This window comes from Podarcis vaucheri, assembly GCF_965113315.1.
Source record: "Podarcis vaucheri genome assembly, chromosome: 3".
In the NCBI taxonomy this organism is placed as follows: domain Eukaryota; kingdom Metazoa; phylum Chordata; class Lepidosauria; order Squamata; family Lacertidae; genus Podarcis; species Podarcis vaucheri.
Window position 1 is genome coordinate 120,919,221 of NC_138761.1, and position 13,960 is coordinate 120,933,180.

Below are 13,960 nucleotides of genomic sequence, written 5' to 3' on the forward strand. Positions count from 1 at the left end.
CATACATGCTAGCCTTTTGGGGTTCTATGTAGGAAAAACGAGTCTTTAGAGGAAAATATAACAGAATAAACATGACTTCAAACTATAATATCAGTTGCTTCAGGCATTTCTTTAGAAAGTTATTCAATTAAAAGGTATCTGAGAAGCTAGTCAGGGTCTTATTTTAAAAATGTTTTCCAAAGCAGAGTAATAGCTTGCTGTTGCAGAATAGAATTAACACTTTGAAAGAATTCTTGTTAGTTCATGAAAATTACAACATAATACATGTCAAACAAATTTATGACACAGCTTGAACTCTTTAACTGGTGCTGATATAACATCCCTTCAATCTAGTTCTTATTTTCAACAAACGAGGAGTATGGAAAAGAATAAATTTTCCTAAAATGACGCTTTGAAAAAGTGAAAGTGATCAAGGGAACAACAGATTCCATTGCTGCTGCATCCAGTCCAACAGAAATTGTGACCAAGGTGTATTCCTTTAGCAATGAGAGTGAGAAGTTCAACGTTGAAGGAGGCACAAAATCTCTGTTCGTGTTCATCTCAAGCCTTGATGCCTGAAAGAAATGCATTTTATTTATGTTTTTATTGCTGCTGTGGCCAATTTAGTTCAAAGGTGATTAAAAGTAACGTGAGCTCATCTTGTCATTTAAACGCGGACCGGAACGATACAGCTTTGCCACTGCTGTATTGAAACTGTTGTACCTTTACTTCTTAAAACAGATCATGCTCTCCGTTGCTGTCGCTGTTTTGTTTCCTATAGATAATCCTCTCTGCAGTTAGCAAAACTGTGATGATGACAACTCACGGGAGCCTATTAAGCACACGTATTTGCCATAACCATGTTAGATTTAAGTAGCCATATGCAAGAACTAAGTAGAAGAGATGACTTTTCAAAGCAGGTAATCTTATATGCTATGAAATATTTAGCTAGTTCATTTGATCGGTTCCTCCCCGCATCTTTGGAAAGATTTTAGTTATGGTTTGATACCTCTATGCCCATCTTGTGCTTTTAAATTAGGAACGCTGTCTTACCTCTTGAAACTATATGCACTGCTGTGTACATTTACATGCAATTCTGCAATAAAGTCACAGTTTTAAATCTTCAGTATTCCAGGCATCTCCAGACCCTTTGGATACAACTGAGAACATGATAGCTAGTTTTACTATGGTTTACCTCCATCAATGCATTTTCATATACTGCATGGGTCAGTGGTAAGGGATATGGGGAACTGTGGTGCTCCAAGTTAACCATCCCTGCCCTAGAGCAGTTTGTGAATAGTTGTCCTGGGCCGGAAGTAACCAGAGCAACGCAGTCCAGGTCTGGTCCCAAATCCAAGGGTTCCGCAAGGAGTCAGTCCGACAGGGTCAAGGCAGGACACGAGGCAGGAAAGCAGGCAAGGTCAGGCACAGGAACACAGGCAGGTTCTGGCAAACAGCAATGTTGCTCCCACAACCTAGGGCGGGATCCAGCAGCCTTTTATCTCTGTCGGGGTAACGGCCGGTCCTGATCCCCCGGTGACTCACCTCCTTGTCTCGCCCGAAGGCGAGCACTACTCCTGTGAGTACTCAGGTCTCTCCTTCTCTCAGACCTCAGTCTCTGCAGCTCAGGAGATGTCGGTGGGCTACTAGACCCAGGGGCCGCCTCAGCCTCTCCTGACCCAACTGGTAGTGGAGCAGCTGTAAGTGATGGCCCAGCTGGAGGCAACGAGGTAATCCCCGCATCTGGAGCCAGGGCAGGCTCAGGTCCCTGACTTGGCCCAGCTGGTGCTTGTTGCAGGGGAACCTGTGCAGACTGGGGCTCTTCAGAATCAGGCCCCAGACTTGGTTCAGACACCACCTGAGGCAAAGGATCCGGTGCAGACTGAGACTCCTCTGGCTCCGAGTCCGAGTCCCAGGCCATCGCAATAGTGGTTATTCATTGACAGTCTCTAATCCCGTCCCTGGTGCATTCTGAATTTCATTCTAACTTCCACTTTCTCCCACTGCATACCTCATGCTGAAATGGACCAAACCAGTCAGGACTGGAACGGACCACTGAAAGTAATAAAAGAGTCCAGTGCGGTTTCTTCTTTACGGGGAGGATAATAATGGTTTTGTTTCCTTGACCCAGTGGTTTGGGACTAAAGTACTATACATTCTGGCACATGAGGTTTTGATAGATGTTGCAGTGAAGTCTTGGTGACATCAGAATAAAAATGTCTATGATTCCAGAAGAGGAAATCCCAGAAGGCTTGTGCTTTCCAAGAGCTGTCCGTTGCTTTGTAGCTATATCATAGCATCGTCAATCGGTATGAATTGTTCTTTGCATACTAGCTTTCTCAGATGAGAGAGAGAAAGTTTGGGGATCATGTTTCTTTAACCAAGTGGGGGAAAATGTAGTATCTGGCAAGCTCAGTGTGTGTGTGTGTGTGTGTGTGAGAGAGAGAGAGAGAGAGAGAGAGAGAGAGAGAGAGAGAGAGAGTGTAAGATAAGAGGGAAGAAATCTTTGGAAGAAATTTAAAGTGTAAGCAGTCATTCACTTTGGGTTGGTTGATCTTCTTTTGATCCTTATTACACATATGGTCTTTCCCAACCACATTTAGATAACATTTTAAATCATTCAAACCATGAAATGTATGTTCCTCAGTAGCATCCTATGTCCATGTAGACTCCAACTCTCAGACAGCCTTGTTCCACATTTGGGTAGGGTCTCGGGCCATTAAAACCCTGCGTGCTCCTCACCAGCATCCTAAATCCATGTGCAGCCCAACTCTCTGTCTGTCCGGGGCCTGGGCTGCAGCAGGAGTCAGTGCAAAATGACAGGTGAGGAGTCTCCTTTCACAAGATGAGAGCAAAATGCGCACCGAGGTTGTCTGTAATATACAAAGCACTGAGCCCAACTAACAGAGACAATCTGTTAAGCTGGCTTTGCTAATAAGTAAACATCTTCAGCCAGCTTTGTTTATTAGGCAGGTGTGTTTTGGAACACAGTTTTATTTGATGGCCAGCCTCCCATGCTCAGGCTGCTGTAGGCGGTGTAATGGATCTGGATATCCTAGTCCACTTTATTCTCAACAATAGTGTTATCAGATAGCTGCAAGCATCTCTCTGTTGCCATAGCACAGAAAACAAAACCCCTTCAGTTCAGTTGAACTGCTGCCTGGTTTTGCAATGTGCTTATCCAGTATAGAGCTCAGCGGTGGAAATGCAGGGAGACCCTGGTTTCCTGGCATCTTTTAGTTTAGCCTTACGAAATCCTCATCTGTCTCTCATTACCTCTTAACAAAATGTGTTTTCCTTTATTCTTCATTTCTAAAGGTAGTTCAGTACCCTGGTCAGCACAGTAAACTGTGCGACCCTTAAGGAGAACTAAAACATGTTAAGGAAAGATGTGACTGAAGAAATTGGAATGATTTCATAATCTGCAATTGTCTGATATAAACAGATAGATAGATGTAAGTCGGCAGCTGTATCTGCAAGAAACTGGATTCTTAACTACAAAAGGGCACATGGCAAAGTGTTAGTTTCTACTGTAGGCAAGAACCATGTATTGAGTTGAGCTCTTTATGATCGATGGATGAGGTGAAGAAGGACCTACCTGCACGATGCTCAGGAAGATTCACGCAATATTTCACCCCAACTCCTGTAGGAGAAGCCTGTCCGATGGAATCCCTACTTGTGATGGCTCTGCAGTCCGGTTGATCCGTAGCACCTCTATGTATGTGCTTGGAGAGGAGGATAACAAATTCAGTGAGCCTTTGAAAAAAAGCAAAAGTACCACCAGCCTGGATTCAGTTGCTTGCCTCCATCTGAAGGAAGAAGAACGGGCATGGATGTACTCAAAGACTCAAGACTGTTTGCAGTACTTGCAAGATTTGCTAGCTTTGAGGAAAAAATACATTGAGAGCATCAAAGATCTGAAGTCCAGTGACAGGGCATCTGATATTTCCTCAGTGTCTACAAAATCTTCCAAGACGAGGCAAAAGTCACCAGCCACGCCTCCACCAATACAGTCTTCCAAGGTAGGAGCTCTTGCATCACATGGTTAAGAAAACATTGCTTATATGTATGATAAGATAAAGGCCCATAAAGGTTTCAAAAATCATGTAATTAGAAAATCACTATATAATGTTTGGATAAGATATAAAGATCTCCTAGAAAGGAAAACACCCAGATGGCTTTCACCAATGGAAGCTAAGGCCCCCAAAAAGTTAAATATGGAGAATAAATGGTTGAGATACTCTGACCTTTTGCTTGAGGATAATGAAGGATTTAAATTAAGACCATTTGATCAAATCAAAGACAATGTGGATGGCTTCAAGATTATCAGATCAATGAATTATTTAAGCTTGAAAAAAAAATGGTTTTGCAACGGAAAAAACCAAATTGGAAACGGAGTTGTTAGATACCAATGTTAAAAATTTGTCTAAGATGTATAATTTACTGTTGGAATGGCATACAAAAGATGAACAAGTGAAATCTGTGATGATAGATTGGGTAAGAGATTTTGGTCACAATATAATGGTGGAAGATTGGGAAAGGTTGTGGAAGTTTAATAATAATGTGCACAAGAGAAGCGAGACCCACAAATGTGATGTGTTTCTCTCTGTAATACCTTCATTGAGTCCATCCCCCGTTCAGTTTTTCACACGCAACCATTACACAGAAGTATCAAATCCAACTCACACTTCATTCACCTAACCCTAACCCTTTCCATCAATCTAGAGAGATGGCGACTGCTTGGTTTAAAAAAACAAACAAAAGCAAAATTCTCAGCAGCCGAAATGAGAAACTTCCTCAGCAGGTGAGGCCATGACTGCAGGGAGTCTAATTTCAAGAAAGTGAAGCCATGCTTTTTTTACAGCCAGTAGCTAAGGAGGCATCAACAACTGTAGATTGTATTTAATGGCCTCTCCTTTGGACAAATTTCTCTCTTGCTGTTCTTCTTTTGAAAAAAACACACCATTAGTTTTTTTGCAAATCAATGTGTTCCGTGCTTTCATTTCTTTATTAGCATGGCAGCTGCTCTCAGATTGTTTTTAAAAAAGGCTTTCATTTCACAAGCAGGTATGTTATTAGGTGCGGTATTGAGTAGATTACTCCTTTGCAGCAGTGCCTATAGTGATTTAAAGTGCTATAGGCACACTAAACAGCATCCTAACAGGGTGATTACTATATTTGTTTACTCAGAAGTAAGTCCCACTATGGCCAATGGAACTCTTTTCTTTTTTTTGAAAAGTTTTTATTGTTAAAATAATTCAACATTAATACACACATATTGCGAATATATAAGCATACAAACATACATTTCATACAATCCTTAAAAATATTCAAACATACCCACACTCAATCCCACAGATAATTCCTTTTCCCATCACCATCCACCACCCCTCACCCCACCTGTGTGTTAGACTTCCAATCTACTCAATTGCAATTTCTTTCCACTTCTATTACTTTCTTTCACACACCTTTAACCTAATTTCATGCTTCTATTACACATTGTTATCCATCTTATTTAGTATTTCAGTATTTAAAACGGAACTTGTTTATTCTAATAGGAGTTCTGATTTTTCAATATGGTTTTGCAAGTATCCTTTAAACACCTTCCAGTCCCTGTCTATCTTCTCTTTTGAGATCCTTCCAATTTCTCCCATTGTTTTGGATATATTGTAATACTCCAATAATTTGGCAAGCCACTCAGTTTTTGTCGGTATCATACCACTTTTCCAATTTTTCGCAATCAATAGCCTTGCGGCTACTGTTGCATACGAATATAATGTCTTGTCTTCTTCCTTTAGACTTCCTGATACTATTCCCACTAGAAAAACTTCTGGTGTTTTCCTAAATGAATATCTAAACATTTTTTTCATTTTGTTATATATTGTTTCCCAAAATTGTTTGATGTTTAAACAATTCCACCATATATGTATCATAGTACCTTTTCCAGTGTTGCATCGCCAATGGAACTCACTGATAAGTGTTTATCGGGTTGCTGCCTACATGTGGAAAAAACATGATGTAACCACTGAAACCCTTAAAATGTGCTCTTGCACTATTTTAAAAGGACAATACAGTACAGAACCACTATTTCCGGGTGCATGAGCCTATCCAAGAGGCTCTCACTAATATATACATCTCACACACTTGCTTACACTTACTTGTCACCTTCAGTTACAGATAGGTAGCCGTGTTGGTCTGCCATAGTCAAAATAAAAAATTCCTTCCAGTAGCACCTTAAAGACCAACTAAGTTAGTTCTTGGTATGAGCTTTCGTGTGCATGCACACTTCTTCAGATACCACACTTCAGTTCTTCATTACTGTCACCTTCAGTAATGCTTTGCATGTCACAGCTTGATAGGATAAGGGAAAGGGAAATGCAGCCACAGAAATGGATGTTCAGCATGAATGCTGCAGCCTGGAGCCAGCAGGATAGGGGAAATTGTGCTTTCCCAGAAATATTGGGACCCTGCTGGCAACGGTGCATAGATGTGGCTACAAGTAATTTATACCATGCTCCCTGTGGGTAGCATGCATAAATCTGGTACACTTTAGCAGTAATAGTTAGAAAACATTGTGTGTGTGTGCAGTGGCGTAGCGTGGGTTGTCAGCACCCGGGGCAAGGCAAGTAATTTGCGCCTCCTAACCCGTGGATTTGCGCCCCCTAACCCTAACCCCCAGATGTTGCGCCCGGTGCAGCCGCCCCCCTGCACCCCCCACGCTACGCCACTGTGTGTGTGTGTGTGTGTGTGTCTCAAATCTGCATTCGCAGCTGTAATCTAGTCCGAACATATGTGGGAGTAAGACCCATAGAACTGAATGGGTCTTACTTTGACCAAACAGGTACAGGATTGCATTGTAAACTGTGCATGATTAGTTATCCTTGAAACAGCCTATTAGGTAATTATTTTTATTCACATTTTACAGAAAACAAAGTGAGGTTGGGCAGCAGTGGCTTCATTCCGGTCCTTCATGGTGAGGCTGGGATAATGTTCCTGTCCTCATCAGAATAATTATTTTCACTTCACAGAGAACCTAAGTGGTTCTCCAAGCTCACACAGGTACTGTATGTACAGAAGGAATGAGAGTAGCTCCAGGATTCCGTTTTTAAGTAATTATTTCTGCAGCTGTGCTCCTATATTCATTTCTTCATCTAATCCCCCTTCAAGTTGATCTACACAATCAAGCAGAACCACTCTAGAGGGTCATTCAATATCAAGTGATCCAACTTTCTTACTTCATGTCATCCAACTTTCTTAATATTTTGTTTATTTGTTGAATGAGCAAAACTAAGTTTAAATCTAAAATGTTAGCTTTTTATCTCATCCCATTTTTGAATTATGAGGGTTAGAAATTTCAAAAAAATAAATAAATGACAATTTTGGCCTTGTCATACTACACAAAAAGCTTAAAAGCTCAGCCCAGAATTGAGACATGTCAAAACTAAAAACACCAATCTCTTCACTACTTCATGGGCTTTAATATGATATGTCACAATAAGGACTTACTTTAAATTTTAAAGTTAAGTTACAAAATGCTGTGTTGAGCTTTTAAGGCCAAAATTGTTGGCTTTTTGAAAAGGTTTAACTAAAAGCTGTTGATTGTGATTCAGCAGGAAATGCTCTTCCCAAAACGGAAAAGTGGCGGTGGAAAACCACTTAATGAATTTTTCCTGCAGTAATGCAGTTGTCAAGAGTGCCAGGACTTTGGCAGAAAAATAGGTGGCAACTGTAGATATGAAGTTGCATCGGTGCGTTGAGAAATGGTTCATTAAAACAAACCCACATGGTGGTAGAATATTTGAGAATATAAGTGAACCTTGAACTCACAATTTCCATCACATTGGCGTTCTGAGCCAGAGCACAACATTATTTTGATGGAATCCAACTCCCCGAATTAAGCATAAAAAACAACTTTAAAATGCAGGCCAAATTTCGCCAGTGATCAGAGATTGTTTTGTTGAACAACATTTGCAAGTCCGCTTCCACTATTTTGGTCCCACGTTCTGTATCCTTGGATATTGGGTTGTTCTTTGCGACAGCAAAGTCTATTTGTTCAAACCGAACTCCTGTCATATTATTCTGTTCAACAGATCTCAGCAGAGAGAAAAGCCTCACAGCTCAATTCAGACGTAACCGAGGCAATAGCTTATTTTGACTCAATTATTGCCGAGCTAGATGCAGAAAGGCATCGGAAAATTGTGGTGAGGGATCATCCGCCACACGCAGATGTTGATTTTGATGGTAAGTAGGCATACAATGCAGGGAGCTGTTGAGTGACCATAGACAAATGACACATGGAAATAAAATAAAATCTATCATAATAAAGCCATGCTGTTCATGAACAAATTTAAAGTTAAACCTCATAATATAAAAGCTTTAAAAGCTGCTTGACTGGCAGAAATGTAACTGGTGTTCTGTTTTACAAGCAACTAGCTCCTGCCAACCGAGCAGTTCAAAAGCACGTCAACCTGCAAGTAGATAAATGGGTACCACTCCAGCGGGAAGGTAAACGGCGTTTCCATGAGCTGCTCTGGTTCGCCAGAAGTGGCTTAGTCATGCTGGCCACATGACCCGGAAGCTGTACGCAGGCTCCCTCGGCCTGTAAAGCAAGATGACCGACAACCCCAGTGTCGGTCACGACTGGACCTATCGGTCAGGGGTCCCTTTACCTTTACCTTTTTACCCACTGGAGAAAGGCCCTGGTGTTACCCTGCCTTCTGACATTACTTAACCTGTGGCCTTTGGGGAATGATTTGGTAAAACTTCTCCTATGATGCATACCAACAAGCAGGAAGTATTTTAGGTGAATTTCCCTCAGAGCCACTGAGGGATAATTGTGCCTTCGGCTCTGCACATTCATCATTTCAGTCAGCAAATAACTTCAAATAAAATCCAATGGGGATGCAGACAGGAGTCCTGCGGAGAGAGAGGGAGAAACTACACTATTCCACTGGGGTGAAGAATTGTGTGTCTCCATGCTGGACGCGGGTGGCGCTGTGGTCTAAAACACAGAGCCTAAGACTTGCCAATCAGAAGGTCAGCGGTTCGAATCCCTGCGACAGGGTGAGCTCCCGTTGCTCAGTCCCAGCTCCTGCCAACCTAGCAGTTCGAAAGCATGTCAAAGTGCAAGTAGATAAATAGGTACCACTCCAGCGGGAAGGTAAGCGCCATTTCCGTGTACTGCTCTGGTTCGCCAGAAGCGGCTTAGTCATGCTGGCCACATGACCCGAAAGCTGTACGCCGGCTCCCTTGGCCAGTAAAACAAGATGAGCACCGCAACCCCAAAGTCGTTCGTGACTGGACCTAACGGTCAGAGGTCCCTTTACCTTTACCTTTATGCTGGAGGAAAAGGAAGAAAGCTTGTTTGGTTTGGAGTATGCCAGAAGCGGGTGAAAAATTATGCAGCTGGCCATTAGGTGAGCACGTTGAGAAGGCAGTGAGACCATGTTACTACAAGAGTAACAGGTTGGTGCTGCCAGAAGCAGGCCGAGGAAAACAAGGTGCTTCTTTCTTTGGTCAGCAAGACTTCCAGGGTTGTTCAACATACTATTGTTAAAAGAAATCTTGGCTTAATTTTGCTGGTGAATGTTATTGGGTGATGTGAGAACCCTTCTAAAATGCTTTCAGAAATACAGTGGTACTTTGGGTTACATACGCTTCAGGTTACAGCTTCTGCTAACCCAGAAATATTACCTCGGGTTAATAACTTTGCTTCAGGATGAGAACAGAAATCGCACAGCGGCACCGTGGCAGCAGTGGGAGGCCCCATTAGCTAAAGTGGTGCTTCAGGTTAAGAACAGTTTCAGGTTAAGAACAGACCTCCAGAACGAATTAAGTACTTAACCCAAGGTACCACTGTATCTTTTTTTGTTAAAACTTTATACTGCTGTGAAGGTCTATTCATTCCAACTTTGGTTCCCTCTTTCAGTCATTGCGAGCTCACGGGAGCACAGCTTGCATTCCAACTGGATTCTACGTGCCCCTCGGAGATGTTCCCAAGACACTGTCCAAGGAGGAAAGACGAAAAGCCAATCGGAGAGAAACAGCCATGGAAGAACAATTTGCTCCAGAAAGAAACTAGAAAGATACCCAATATATCTACCTAAGGCTGTGGAGGGAGCATTCAATACTTTGAAGTTTAAACCCAAAGTGTGCCCCAAAGTGCTGCTGTGATCTGGAAGTAAAATGAAATGCCCAACGTGGAGTTCCTTACATATGAGGGCAGACTAAACAATCAAGGGCCTTTATGAATAATTGGGGTTTATTTTTGCATGAAACATGTAACGTAATAGCTATCTTTTTGATGCATATGGCTCACAGTTCTTCCCTTGAGACTGCACTTCAACAGAAGGGGCACTGAACTTCCTAAATGAAGTATTTTATAGGCTGGAAACTGTGACATTCCCTGCCCCCACCCCACAAATCACACATCTGTTTCTAACTGTCCTTACCATGTAGAATTCAATAGTACAGGCGTCACGATGACGTATTGGACCTTTCCAGTTATGTTGTGAGATATGGGCAAGACAACACCTCCTTCCTCGTGGTCATACAATTTTGTCAACTTTGTTTATATTGTGGTGTGTGTGTGTTTTTTTAAAAAAGTATTTGATGGCCAACCATGCAATACCCAGCTAAACAACCCTAAAACTGGAATACCCATCTAAGATTTGTTTTTTTAAGTGGCAAAGAGCAGCCGGACTACCTGTATTCTTACAATGTTGTGAACCTCTTAAATAAATACTTTTTTATGTTAACATTTATAACCTGCTTTTCCTGATGGTTGTTGGCCTTTTTTGTTGTATACTCTCCTTCTACTGGAGCACAAATGAAGCTATTCATGAAGCAAATGCATGCCTATACAGTGGTGCCTCAGGTTAAGTACTTAATTCATTCTGGAGGTCCGTACTTAACCTGAAACTGTTCTTAACCTGAAGCACCACTTTAGCTAATGCAGCCTCCTGCTGCTGCTGCGCTGCTGGAGCACAATTTCTGTTCTCATCCTGAAGCAAAGTTCTTAACCTGAAGCACTATTTCTGGGTTAGCGGAGTCTGTAACCTGAAGCGTCTGTAACCTGAGGTACCACTGTACATAAAGGTAAAAGGACCCCTGACCATTAGGTCCTGTCGTGACCGACTCTGGGGTTGCGGCGCTCATCTCGCTTTATTGGCCTATACATACCCATCCACTAGGTGTGGACAGGAGCCCGGATCCAAATAGGAAACATTAAATTTGTCCCAAGAACCCAAAAGGGCTTTAGGACACAGTCCTACATTCATTCATTTATTTTCCCCCAAATAATTTTTATTTGATTTAGCAAGTGTAGAATTGTAACGGTACAAAATACATATCCATATTTAGAGATTTCTCTGAATCGCTAGATTTACCACCTGGAATATAAAATATCCTGAGAGCTATTCTTCTGCCATCAAGATGCTTCCGTGACGTTCCCCGCCCCCCACCAATATATTGAGGTAAAAAAAGAGTGTAAAATAAGGTTTTTCAAACATGCAAAAACCAGTCCAGAGAAACAGACTTAAGCACTCTTCTTCTATCATGACACACACAGATTTGTTTCAGGATATTCTACTACCTTGAAATACAATGGAATTTAACATGGAGTAGTCAAACATCCCAAAAATCAATTTTCCACATTCGTCTTATTATACAGGCGTTTTAAGTTTCTCATAAGATAACAAAGGCAGTAATTTCCTAATCCCTATGTTAACCATATGCACATTTAAAAGAAAAGTTGAAAATGATCTCCAAAAGTCAGATCAATGCTATTCAAAATGGGTCACATCTCTGATGATTTCCTTTGGATTTTCCCAATCCTTTGCCCATCTGGCTCTCTGACTTAACCAAATTTCCAACTCGCATCCTTCAACTTGGAATCACTGAATGGGTTTATAAAGATTTCAGAAGTGGCAAATCAGTAGAGAAGCAAATTCCACCAACAGCATTAGCATCTAGCATATGGTGCAGAGAATCAGCATCCCCAGCTGTGGTAGCTTTTGCAGTTTTGTCAAATGGCAAATAATAGCAGCCTTATTCTATTGCTTCCAGTTGTTATGGTACTGCCTTGCAGTTTAGGAGGGGAAAGAATGAACTAAATCCTATTAATAGATTTAAAGGTCCTTTGAGGGGAACAGCCATCAAAGCCACTGCTCTGTTTCTTAAATTTTCTAAAATTAAACAGTGTAATGGAGCTGTAATAAGCAATTCCCTTCTTCACTCTTTTTCTTTGAAACAATCAGTTTGCCAGAGTATGCTTATCTCAGTCAATTTCAAGGAGAGACCCTGCTGATTAATCAGTTGAAGGGCCAGACTTCAGAACACTGGTTACGACAGTGATGAGGAGTTAATATTTATTAGTAGGAAAAGTATTTATTAATGAAGGCAAATTTTATTCCTCTTTAAAGGATCTTAAAGAATCAAATGGTCACAAATCCTCTGGGGTCCACAAGGCAAAAGTCCAAAGCCAAAAATCCTTATTCTTTATTTTGTAGGCATCTAGGCATCTTGATTGTTGAACGTAATCCGTTCCGGAAGACTGTTCAACTTCTGAAACGTTCAACAACCAAGGTGCAATGGGCGGCTGGCAATTTAAATGGAGAAAATTGAGAAACACGCCCCAGAAGCTGTTTTGACTTCCAGGGTGCGTTCGAAATGGAAGCAATTACTTCTGGGTTTTCGGCACTTGAATACCAAAACGTTCAGCTTCTGAGATGCTAAAAAACTGACGTACCACTGTTGCTTTTGCCCTTCTGCCACATGCTGCCCTGGAGGGGGTGGGGACAGGGCTCCTTGGAAAGCAATCTAAATGAGCATTTAGTGAAGTCCTGTTTCTAACGCTCTGGAGAATCACATGATTCTCAACCGCCCACCCTTATTTTATTCTCATAACCCAGTGAGCTTCATGGCTTGCTCCCATTGCTTAGTCCCTGCTCCTGCCAACCTAGCAGTTCAACGGCATGTCAAAGTGCAAGTAGATAAATAGGTACCGCTCCGGCAGGAAGGTAAACGGCGTTTCCGTGTGCTGCTCTGGTTCGCCAGAAGTGGCTTAATCATGACCCAGAAACTGAACGCTGGCTCCCTTGGCCAATAAAGCGAGATGAGTGCCGCAACCCGTCGTCCACTGGACCTAACAGTCAGGGGTCCCTTTACCTTTACCTCCCTATTCCTAGACCAACATTCTAACCAAAATACCACCCTGACTCCCCAGTGTTCCCTTTATGGCAGGGATAGGGGACCTGTGGCCCCCCAGAAGTTGTTAAGACTACAGTGCCCATCATCCCTATTGGCAATACCGGCTGTGGCTGATGGAAGTTGCAGCCCAACAATATCTTGATACAGGTTCTCCCTCTTGCTTTTTGGTCCCTTCAATGCAATGTGGGCCAAAGAGGAAAACCACCAAAATAAGATCTAGCCCACAATCTTGCAGTCATGACCAGCAATGTCATACATGGAATATCTTGTATTTTTCTCTTGTGAATCACCCCAAGATCTTTTGATGAATGGTGGTAAGTTAGAAATCAAATAACTAAGTACATACATACATACATACATACATACATACATACATACATACATACCCACCCACCCACATAACTAGAGATGATTTTCCATCATTATTTATCATTGCACTGTTTTCAAGTTTCCACTTTCTTCTATAGTCGGGACAGGGCATCATCCTGTCACTGTAATTCTGCTGACTTCACTTCCAAGTTAACTGCAGTTCTAATCTGGTTTTGTCCTGGTCGACAGTTTTATTTTTTTACACAATGTAATAGTGTACAATAAGGTGAAGGCAAACTGGTCAGCTGTAACCAGAAAGCGCATTTTCTTCTTTAGACATGCTCCAGAAGCAAAAAGAGGGAAAGTCTCCTACAACTAGCAGGAATGTCATAGGTGAACATGAGAGAACAGCAGACCTGGGAGCGTCTCATGCGCAGCAGGGACTGGGAACACACAGAGGAGT

General features: G+C 41.9%; 1 protein-coding gene across 1 annotated transcript; it reads left to right on the forward strand.

Annotated features, from left to right (window-relative positions):
• Nucleotides 1-2,178: 2,178 nt before the first annotated feature.
• LOC309529022 (uncharacterized protein C13orf42) lies at nt 2,179-10,676 on the forward strand. The gene is made up of 4 exons (XM_082216712.1): nt 2,179-2,288; nt 3,302-4,001; nt 8,070-8,220; nt 9,908-10,676. Exons 2-4 carry the CDS (start codon nt 3,585-3,587, stop codon nt 10,150-10,152), a joined length of 813 nt encoding a protein of 270 aa, XP_082072838.1. The 5' UTR covers nt 2,179-2,288; nt 3,302-3,584; the 3' UTR covers nt 10,153-10,676.
• Nucleotides 10,677-13,960: the final 3,284 nt, after the last annotated feature.